Source organism: Lampris incognitus, chromosome 21 (assembly GCF_029633865.1).
Source record: "Lampris incognitus isolate fLamInc1 chromosome 21, fLamInc1.hap2, whole genome shotgun sequence".
Taxonomy (NCBI): Eukaryota; Metazoa; Chordata; class Actinopteri; order Lampriformes; family Lampridae; genus Lampris; species Lampris incognitus.
Window position 1 is genome coordinate 25,661,820 of NC_079231.1, and position 12,204 is coordinate 25,674,023.

Here is a 12,204-nt window from a genome sequence, read left to right on the forward strand (position 1 = left end):
CTACAGCTGAAACAAGCCAAATACTGTCCTGATCCTGTACCCCTACGGCTGAAACAAGCCAAATACTGTCCTGACCCTGTACCCCTACGGCTGAAACAAGCCGAATACTGTCCTGACCCTGTACCTCTATGGCTGAAACAAGCCAAATACTGTCCTGACCCTGTACCCCTATAGCTGAAACAAGCCAAATACTGTCCTGATCCTCTACCCCTATAGCTGAAACAAGCCAAATACTGTCCTGATCCTGTACCCCTACGGCTGAAACAAGCGAAATACTGTCCGGACCCTGTACCCCTACAGCTGAAACAAGCCAAATACTATCCTGATCCTGTACCCCTACGGCTGAAACAAGTGCAACACTGTCCTGATCCTGTACCCCTACGGCTGAAACAAGCCAAATACTGTCCTGACCCTGTACCCCTATGGCTGAAACAAGCCAAATACTGTCCTGATCCTGTACCCCCATGGCTGAAACAAGCCAAATACTGTCCTGACCCTGTACCCCTACAGCTGAAACAAGCCAAATACTGTCCTGACCCTTGTACCCCTACAGCTGAAACAAGTGCAATACTGTCCTGATCCTGTACCCCTACGGCTGAAACAAGCCAAATACTGTCCTGACCCTGTACCCCTATATCTGAAACAACCCAAATACTGTCCTGACCCTGTACCCCTACGGCTGAAACAAGCCAAATACAATCCTGATCCTGTACCCCTACGGCTGAAACAAGCCAAATACTGTCCTGACCCTGTACCCCTAAGGCTGAAACAAGCCAAATACTGTCCTGACCCTGTACCCCTACAGCTGAAACAAGCCAAATACTGTCCTGACCCTGAACCCCTACGGCTGAAACAAGCCAAATACTGTCCTGACCCTTGTACCCCTACGGCTGAAACAAGTGCAATACTGTCCTGATCCTGTACCCCTACGGCTGAAACAAGCCAAATACTGTCCTGACCCTGTACCCCTATAGCTGAAACAACCCAAATACTGTCCTGACCCTGTACCCCTATGGCTGAAACAAGCCAAATACTATCCTGATCCTGTACCCCTACGGCTGAAACAAGCCAAATACTGTCCTGACCCTGTACCCCTACGGCTGAAACAAGCCAAATACTGTCCTGATCCTGTACCCCTATAGCTGAAACAAGCCAAATACTGTCCTGATCCTGTACCCCTACGGCTGAAACAAGCCAAATACTGTCCTGACCCTGTACCCCTACAGCTGAAACAAGCCAAATACTGTCCTGATCCTGTACCCCTACGGCTGAAACAAGCCAAATACTGTCCTGACCCTGTACCCCTACGGCTGAAACAAGCCAAATACTGTCCTGATCCTGTACCCCTATAGCTGAAACAAGCCAAATACTGTCCTGATCCTGTGCCCCTACGGCTGAAACAAGCCGAATACTGTCCTGACCCTGTACCCCTACAGCTGAAACAAGCCAAATACTGTCCTGATCCTGTACCCCTACGGCTGAAACAAGCCAAATACTGTCCTGATGCTGTACCCCTACGGCTGAAACAAGCCAAATACTGTCCTGACCCTGTACCCCTACGGCTGAAACAAGCCAAATATTATCCTGATCCTGTACCTCTACGGCTGAAACAAGCCAAATACTGTCCTGACCCTGTACCCCTACGGCTGAAACAAGCCAAATACTGTCCTGATCCTGTACCCCTATAGCTGAAACAAGCCAAATACTGTCCTGATCCTGTACCCCTACAGCTGAAACAAGCCAAATACTGTCCTGACCCTGTACCCCTACAGCTGAAACAAGCCAAATACTGTCCTGATCCTGTACCCCTACGGCTGAAACAAGCCAAATACTGTCCTGACCCTGTACCCCTACGGCTGAAACAAGCCGAATACTGTCCTGACCCTGTACCTCTATGGCTGAAACAAGCCAAATACTGTCCTGACCCTGTACCCCTATAGCTGAAACAAGACAAATACTGTCCTGACTCTTGTACCTCTACGGCTGAAACAAGCCATATACTGTCCCGATCCTGTACCCCTACGGCTGAAACAAGCCAAATACTGTCCTGATGCTGTACCCCTACGGCTGAAACAAGCCAAATACTGTCCTGACCCTGTACCCCTACGGCTGAAACAAGCCAAATAGTGTCCTGATCCTGTGCCCAACGGCTGAAACAAGCCAAACAAGACAGAACTACTTCTCAGTTCTCATAAGGGCCACTCCTGGAGAACTGACATATTTATAACCAATCTGATTAAACATGTCAAACAAATGGCACATTACAGCTGCCCGTTCACAGCCTACAATACAGTGCTCTTTTTGCTCCAAGTACTGTCCTGACCCTGTACCCCTATGGCTGAAACAAGCCAAATATTGTCCTGACCCTGTACCCCTATGGCTGAAACAAGCCAAAAACTGTCCTGATCCTGTACCCCTATGGCTGAAACAAGCCAAATACTGTCCTGACCCTGTACCCCTATGGCTGAAACAAGCCAAATACTGTCCTTATCCTCTACCCCTACGGCTGAAACAAGCCAAATACTGTCCTGACCCTGTACCCCTACGGCTGAAACAAGCCAAATACTGTCCTGACCCTGTACCCCTACGGCTGAAACAAGCCAAATACTGTCGTGATCCTGTACCCCCAAGGCTGAAACAAGCCAAATACTGTCCTGACCCTGTACCCCTATGGCTGAAACAGGCAAAAAGATCATCCTCCAACTGGACTACCATGGTGGTCACTGGGCCCATCCTTATGCTGACCCTACAATATCATGACGTACTCCAGAGAACTGCTGTAGTGACCAGCCCACTGCCTCAATCAAATGTATTAACAATTATTTGAATTATTACCAGCTGAGTTGGCACCTATTTTGGTTGTCTCTCATTTCATTTGGCTCATTTCACAGGTTCATGCCCTCTTCCTCCAATAAAAAAATATCCACCTCTACCATTAATGCTCCCTCATTGGTGTGGCTTCCTCAGCCACTTCAACCAATCCGCAATATCTGTCCCTGGTATATATGCCGGCTCATTTTTCAAGATGGACTTCTCTTCCACTTCATCTGTTGCTATTCTACTGCCTTAGCCAGTGAAAAGCAATCATGACCTGTGCTGGTCTGTCGTTTTGTCTCTCTTAGGGAAAGACCAAGATATGTTGTGGTACCTTGTACACTGCTCATGTATGTTGTGTTGACTGTTGTACACATGGGCAGATTATGAGAAAATGGGTCCCTGGGTACAGATGTGTAAAAGTTCTCCCATCAAACCCTTTGACTATGCAACAAGAAAGGCAAAGATAAAAACAGCGACTTTGGTGCAGAGGCTTTGGCCAAGCTGCCCCCTGGGCCCCTGGACCCAGTAGGCCCCTGAGCCCAGTAGGCCCGTTGGGTAATCCAGCATTCTAGTACACATTATGTTAGAGGTGACCTGCTGTATTTGGGTTTGGTCCAACAGAGTGGTCAGACTTTTTTTGTTTGGATCTTTGTTTTTGTTGAGAAAGAGGGCTGACAATGTGTTAGCTTGGACCTTGGTTTATTTGAATATTTTATCTGCCACCACCTTAGGTCCTTTGCCCCTCCTTTCTGCCTTATGAGGGATTCATAATATTGCACATAAAGGATTTTGTGTATGCCTCGGCAATTGTTTTGAACGGAACAGTAATGTTTTTACTGGCAATCATCCTGCGCTGGTGTCCGTGGCACAAATTTGTTGAACTTTAAGCTGTGTGATGAGCAGACTTTTGAGCGTGCAGCCAATGACTGTACACTATGTAGCTATACTGCCGCGAGCTGTCGGTCAAGATGGAGGAGACGGTAATAGTACATGTCTGCATTTCTGGAAGTGTATCAGAACAAGTCTTTTGCATGGTGAAAAGTAAGCCTGCAAATGGAGCTACCAGGTTTGTTACAAAGACGTCATGTGAGTGGGTATAGGGAGTGATTTAGCCGTTAGTGGGAGCATATGGGGTTTAATAGCGCCACCTGGTGTACTGGAATGGTTAAACACTGCACTGTATAAAGCAGCGTGCATAGCGAAGAGACCCTTATGTCCGCCATAATGTGAATTCCCCATTACTGTGTAAACACTGTAAATAACTACACTGTCTCACGAGCACTGGATCCACCAGTAAGCTGTAAATAACCCCCCTCACAATCATCACTGTCTTGGCACTTACTGCGTCTCTTCATTTGTTCACTTAAGACTTCACTTCCCACCTGCTCGCTTGATGGTACTATCCTGTGTATTCCATTACACTTACCTCGTAACCTTTACACACACACACACACACACACACACACACACACACACACACACACACACACACACACACACCCTTCTCACCAGCAAAGCGGACAGTGAGGAAGACTTTAGCAGAAGTCATCTCTTCAGCCTGAGTCCAGGCTCCTGTTGAGGCTGACAGGTACCACGGAGTAGCAATGCAATGGTACTCTCCACTGTCACTGAAACACAGGAAATATACACATGTAACTTACCAGACATGTGAGAAAAGTACCATACATCCATATGCAGCTGATGTATAACACATTGGTGCTATGAACAACAACACAAGTCATACTGGCACTGACTGGCTTTCTTGTCAACCTCAGCGGAAATTTGTCTTTCCCCCAAAGTACAGCAATACACTACACATAGTACAACACACCATTAAAAACATACAACATACAATAGTGCAAATTGTCAGTTAGCAGCAAATACGTTGTATAGATAACCCCAGAGAGCTACTACTACTACTACTACTACTACTACTACTACTACTACTACTACTACTTTCGGCTCCTCCCATTAGAGGTCGCCACAGCGGATCATCTGTTTCCATCTCTTCCTGTCCTCTGCATCTTACTCTGTCACACCAGCCACCTGCATGTCCTCCCTCACATCCATAAACCTCCTCTTTGGCCTTCCTCTTCTCCTCTTCCCTGGCAGCTCCATATTCAGCATCCTTCTCCCAATATACTCAGCATCTCTCCTCCACACATGTCCACACCATCTCAATCTTGCCTCTCTTGCTTTGTCTCCAAACCGTCCAACTTGAGCTGTCCCTCTAATATACTCGTTCCTAATCCTGTCCTTCTTCATCACTCCCAATGAAAATCTTATCATCTTCACCTCTGCCACCTCCAGCTCCACCTCCTGTCTTTTCATCAGTGCCACTGTCTCCAAACCATATAACATAGCTGGTCTCACAACCATCTTGTAAACCTTCCCTTTAAGTCTTGCTGGTACCCTTCTGTCACAAATCACTCCTGACACTCTTCTCCACCCACTCCACCCTGCCTGCACTCTCTTCTTCACTCCCCGTTACTTTGGACAGTTGACCCCAAGTATTTAAACTCATATGCCTTTGTCACCTCTACTCCTTGCATCCTGACCATTCCTCTGTCCTCCTTCTCATTCATGCATAGGTATTCCGTCTTGCTCCTGCTGACTTTCATTCCTCTTCTCTCCAGTGCATACCTCCACCTCTCCAGGCTCTCCTCAACCTGCACCCTACTCTCGCTACAGATCACAATGTCATGTGCAAACATTATAGTCCATGGAGACTCCTGCCTGATCTTGTCCGTCAATCTGTCCATCACCACTGCAAACAAGAAAGGGCTCAGAGCCGATCCTTGATGTAATCCCACCTCCACCTTGAACCCATCTGTCATTCCAACCACACATCTCACCATTGTCACACCTCCCTCATACATATCCTGCACCACTCCTACATACTTCTCTGCAACTCCCCACTTCCTCATACAATACCACACCTCCTCTCTCGGCACCCTGTCGTATGCTTTCTCTAAATCTACAAAGACACAATGCAACTCCTTCTGGCCTCCTCTATTCTTCTCCATCAACATTCTCAAAGCAAACATCACATCTGTGGTGCTCTTTCGTGGCATGAAACCATACTGCTGCTCGCTGATCATCACCTCTCCTCCTCTCAACCTAGCTTCTATTACTCTTTCCCAAATCTTCATGCTGTGGCTGATCAACTTTATACCTGTGTAGTTGTTACAGTTCTGCACATCGCCCTTGCTCTTGAAAATCGGTACCAGTATGCTTCTTCTCCACTACTCGGACATCCTCTCACTTTCCAAGATTGTGTTAAACAATCTAGTTAAAAACCCCACTGCCATCTCTCCTAAACACCTCCATGCCTCCACAGGTATGTCATCAGGACCAACTGCCTTTCCACTCTTCATCCTCTTCATAGCTGCCTTCACTTCCTCCTTGCTAATCCACTGAACTTCCTGATTCACTATCCCTACATCATCCAACCTTCTCTCTCTCTCATTTTCTTCATTCATCAGCCCCTCAAAGTACTCCTTCCACCTTCTCAGCACACTCTCCTCGCTTGTCAGCACATTTCCATCTCTATCCTTGATCGTCCTAACTTGCTGCACATCCTTCCTAGCTCGGTCCCTCTGTCTAGCCAATCAGTACAAGTCCTTTTCTCCTTCACTGGTGTCTAACCAGTCATACAACTCACCATACGCCTTTTCTTTTGCCACCTGTCTCTTCACTTTACACTGTGTCTCCTTGTACTCCTGTTTACTTTCTTCATCTCTCTGACTATCCCACTTCTTCTTTGCCAACCTCTTCCTCTGTATAATTTGCTGTACTTCCTCATTCCACCACCAAGTCTCCTTGTCTTCCTTCCTCTGTCCTGATGACACACCAAGTACCTTCCTAGCTGTCTCCCTCACTATTTCTGCAGTGGTTTTCCAGCCACCCGGCAACTCTTCACTACCACCCAGTGCCTGTCTTAACTCCTGCCTGAACTCCACACAACAGTCTTCTTTCTTCAACTTCCACCATTTGATCTTCGGCTCTGCCTTCACTCACTTCCTCTTCCTAGTCTCCAAAGTCATCCTACAGACCACCATCCGATGCTGCCTAGCTACGTTCTCCCCTGTCACCACCTTGCAGTCTCCAATCCGTTTTAGATGGCGCCTTCTACATAAGATATAGTCCACCTGTGTGCACTTTCCTCCACTCTTGTACGTCACCCTGTGTTCCTCCCTCTTCTTGAAATATGTATTCACCACAGCCATTTCCATCCTTTTCACAAAATCCACCACCATCTGTCCTTCCACATTTCTCTCCTTGACGCCATACCTACCCTTTACCTCCTCATCACCTCTGTTCCCTTCACCAACATGTCCATTGAAGTCCACCCCAATCACCGCTCTCTCCTCCTTGGGTACCCTCTCCACCACTTCATCCAACTTACTCCATAATTCATATTAATAATCATATTAATTTTATATAATAAATATAATATTTATTCATATTAATTATTATATTATATTATATTATATGATAATATTAACAACACAATAGCACAATACTGATGCCAAGTCATCAAACTAATAGTTGTTGGATTCAGAAATGTCACAACAGTATTATAATTTTAAGATGCCAGAGCAGAAATTGAATACAGATGGGCTACATTAAAAGTATGACGCCATCTTTCTGTCAGTCTCTGTCACACAGATCAAAAACGCACACTGTCACATAACACACACACACACACATCAAAAACGCACACTGTCACATAACACACACACACACACACACACACACACACACACACACACACACACACACACACACAGACTCACCTGTTCTGCGTGCCGTGGATGTTTAAGACGTAGGTGTGTGTGTCCTTGCGCTCTAGTGACAGGTCACTGGAAGTGTTGCGAGTCTCTTTTCTTATGATCCCGAAGCGGTCAATACTCGCTAGCTGGGTAACTCTCTCTCCACCGCGCAGCTTGGTGAAAAACCATCGCACCTCATACGCCAAATGATCTGGTGGAGGACAGTTGGAGGGGGGGGGGTGTCAGGGAGAGGCGGAGAGAACGATTTTAGAATAGAATAGAATAGAATAGAATACACGTTATTTGTCATTCGTACATACATACAATGAATGTGTCTTCCGCATGTAACCCATCCTATTGTACAGCAGCAGTGGGCAGCTGCAGCACCCAGGGACCAACTCCAGTTCTTCTTCCTATTGCCTTGCTCAGGGGCACAGGCAGCAGTATTAACCCTAACATGCATGTCTTTTTGATGGTGGGAGGAAACCCACGCAGACATGGGGAGAACATGAAAACTCCACCCAGAAAGGACCTGGGACGGCCTGGGGTTTGAACCCAGGACCTTCTTGCTGTGAGGAACAGTGTAACCAGTGGGCCACCGTGCTGCCTGAGGCTATAGTTAAATAATATTATGTTGAAGCTAAAATGCACTTTCATCAAAGTCAAGTAGGAAAGGGAGCAAATGCCCACCTTGACCTTTACCCAGGCTAGAATTAGTGCTTAACTCAAGAGTTCATCCCAGATAAAACCGCATTCAAACCATTTCCCTGAACCTGAGGTAGGAACAGATATGTCAGCTCAAACAGACAGATACCGGTATTATTCCCCAACAATAATTTTGTTTCCAAGCCAAAGTCAAACTCTCAGGGAGGAAGTGGAAACAAAGCCCGGCCTGATCCAAAACTGGTCCAGTCAGCTGAACAGCTAAATACAAACATACAGGCAGAACAAGTTGAGGTTTACTCAGCAGTGCCTGCAAGACTGGTGAGAAGTACTGTAACCTCAGAAGTACCAAGATGGTCAGAAGTACTGTAACCTAAGAAGTACCAAGATGGTGAGAAGTAATGTAAACTAAGAAGTACCAAGACGGTGAGAAGTACTGTAACCGCAGAATTTCCAAGATGTTGAGAAGTACTGTAACCTCAGAAGTACCAAGATGGTGAGAAGTACTGTAACCTCAGAAGTACCAAGATGGTGAGAAGTACTGTAACCTAAGAAGTTCCAAGACCGGAGATCTCCATGTAGAATGGAGGTATCTGAGAGAAACAAGGTCCAGAAGCTTTGTTTAGAAGGTTCACAAGCGCAAGCAGGAGATTGTCATGGAGATGGAAAGAGAGCCAGAGACAAGACAGAAAGAAAGAATGAATAAATAAATACATACATACACTACCGTTCAAAAGTTTGGGATCACCCAAACAATTTTGTGTTTTCCATGAAAAGTCACACTTATTCACCACCATATGTTGTGAAATGAATAGAAAATAGAGTCAAGACATTGACAAGGTTAGAAATAATGATTTGTATTTGAAATAAGATTTTTTTTACATCAAACTTTGCTTTCGTCAAAGAATCCTCCATTTGCAGCAATTACAGCATTGCAGACCTTTGGCATTCTAGCTGTTAATTTGTTGAGGTAATCTGGAGAAATTGCACCCCACGCTTCCAGAAGCAGCTCCCACAAGTTGGATTGGTTGGATGGGCACTTCTTGCGTACCATACGGTCAAGCTGCTCCCACAACAGCTCAAGGGGGTTCAGATCTGGTGACTGCGCTGGCCACTCCATTACCGATAGAATACCAGCTGCCTGCTTCTGCTCTAAATAGTTCTTGCACAATTTGGAGGTGTGTTTAGGGTCATTGTCCTGTTGTAGGATGAAATTGGCTCCAATCAAGCGCTGTCCACTGGGTATGGCATGGCGTTGCAAAATGGAGTGATAGCCTTCCTTATTCAGAATCCCTTTTACCCTGTACAAATCTCCCACCTTACCAGCACCAAAGCAACCCCAGACCATCACATTACCTCCACCATGCTTAACAGATGGCGTCAGGCATTCTTCCAGCATCTTTTCATTTGTTCTGCGTCTCACAAACGTTCTTCTTTGTGATCCAAACACCTCAAACTTGGATTCATCCGTCCACAACACTTTTTTCCAGTCTTCCTCTGTCCAATGTCTGTGTTCTTTTGCCCATCTTAATCTTTTTCTTTTATTGGTCAGTCTCAGATATAGCTTTTTCTTTGCCACTCTGCCCTGAAGCCCAGAATCCCGCAGCCGCCTCTTCACTGTAGATGTTGACACTGGTGTTTTGCGGGTACTATTTAATGAAGATGCCAGTTGGGGACCTGTGAGGCGTCTGTTTCTCAAACTAGAGACTCTAATGTACTTATCTTCTTGCTCAGTTGTGCAACGCGGCCTCCCACTTCTTTTTCTACTCTGGTTAGAGCCTGTTTGTGCTGTCCTCTGAAGGGAGTAGTACACACCGGTGTAGGAAATCTTCAATTTCTTAGCAATTTCTCGCATGGAATAGCCTTCATTTCTAAGAACAAGAATAGACTGTCGAGTTTCAGATGAAAGTTCTCTTTTTCTGGCCATTTTGAGCGTTTAATTGACCCCACAAATGTGATACTCCAGAAACTCAATCTGCTCAAAGGAAGGTCAGTTTTGTAGCTTCTGTAACGAGCTAAACTGTTTTCAGATGTGTGAACATGATTGCACAAGGGTTTTCTAATCATCAATTAGCCTTCTGAGCCAATGAGCAAACACATTGTACCATTAGAACACTGGAGTGATAGTTGCTTGAAATGGGCCTCTATACACCTATGTAGATATTGCACCAAAAACCAGACATTTGCAGCTAGAATAGTCATTTACCACATTAGCAATGTATAGAGTGTATTTCTTTAAAGTTAAGACTAGTTTAAAGTTATCTTCATTGAAAAGTACAGTGCTTTTCCTTCAAAAATATGGACATTTCAATGTGATCCCAAACTTTTGAACGGTAGTGTACATAACTAAATAAAAGTGTGAGAACTTATCTAAAATGGTTTTTGTTTCCATGCTGATATGTAAAGGTTCTTGAAAAAATCATCTAAATCCAGAGATGAAGGATTGTTGGTGGAGGCAAAGAGGGGGAGAAAGAGGAGGACAAGGAGAGATGATGAATGGCAAGGACAAGAGAAGAGGAAGAGAAGCAGAGGTGGAAGGAAAAAGAAAAAGTGGGGGATGAAGGCTAAGGAAGAGAGAAGCAGATAAATTAAGAAAGAGAGAAAATGGGTTTAATCAAAACTTTGGTCCAAAGGCCTGTGAGGATTCAATCCTCACCCTGTTACAATAATGCTCACACCTCCACAGAGAGAGCGAGAGAGAGGCAAGCCAGCCAGAGAGAGAGGGAGGGACAGAGAGAGGGACATAGAGATATAAAGAGAGAGAGAGAGAGTAAAGTGGATGACAGGAGTTGGAGGGAGAATGGAAGACAAGCAGGAGAGGAGGGAGGCAGACAGGATGTCAGGAAAGGAGAGAAAAGGGAGGAGTGAGTAGGTTTAGAGTAAAGGAAGAACCATGAGTGAAGAGGCAGAATGAGAGTGAGAGAGGGATCATTTAAAATAGGAGCAACTGCATAGGAGGAACCAGAAAGAAGTTAGAAGACTGATGGAGAGAATGAGGTGGGAGAGATTTAAGTTTAACCAAGACAAAACGAGAAGGGCTGTGAGGACGTTAAACTACACATGCTCCTCCTTCACTTCTTTCTCCACATCTTCACCAGCGTCTCATTTCCCACCAGCCATGAGAAGAACTTTCACACCAGCCATGATAACTTTCACACCAGCCATGAGAAGACCTGCACACAGTGTTCCAGCTTCACCTAAAACCAAGCACATCATGGATGGATGGATGGATGAGCTGCAGCAGTGGACGACTTGGCCAGGTGTCTTTTGTATCATGTGGTTGCAGCAGTGGGCAGAGGTCCCCTCATGCTGTCTGCTGTAGAGGAAGCAGGCTACCCTACTCTTCATCCCAGTAGTATGAATCCGAGTAGTACGGAGGAAGCAGGCTACCCCACTCTTCATCCCAGTAGTGTGGAGGAAGCCGGCTAACCCACTATTCATCCCAGTAGTATGAATCCCAGTAGTATGGCGGAAGCAGGCTACCCCACTATTCATCCCAGTAGTATGAATCCCAGTAGTATGGAGGAAGCAGGCTACCCCACTCTTCATCCCAGTAGTATGAATCCCAGTAGTATGGAGGAAGCAGGCTACCCCACTCTTCATCCCAGTAGTGTGGAGGAAGCAGGTTACCCCACTCTTCATCCCTGTAGTATGAATCCCAGTAGTATGGAGGAAGCAGGCTACCCCACTCTTCATCCCAGTAGTGTGGAGGAAGCAGGTTACCCCACTCTTCATCCCTGTAGTATGAATCCCAGTAGTATGGAGGAAGCAGGCTACCCCACTCTTCATCCTAGAAGCATGAATTCCAGTAGTATAAATCCTCTCTACACTTTTTTAGACTTCCATGATTCAAGTCACGCGGACCTCTACCCATTAACATGTTTTGCTGTTGTTTTGTTTCTGTAAGTTTGTGTTGTTATTGTGTATTGTAATGTGCTTCTGTCAATGC

General features: G+C 45.7%; 1 protein-coding gene across 1 annotated transcript in view; it reads right to left on the reverse strand.

The window, feature by feature from the left end:
- ptgfrnb (prostaglandin F2 receptor inhibitor b) overlaps positions 1–12,204 on the reverse strand; it is a gene marked incomplete at its 5' end in the record, with an annotated part of 205,345 nt that overhangs the window by 1,843 nt on the left and 191,298 nt on the right. The window contains 2 exons of the mRNA XM_056301121.1: positions 4,327–4,445; positions 7,617–7,803. Coding sequence (XP_056157096.1) covers positions 4,327–4,445; positions 7,617–7,803 — 306 coding nt within the window. The remainder of the gene's footprint in view (positions 1–4,326; positions 4,446–7,616; positions 7,804–12,204) is intronic.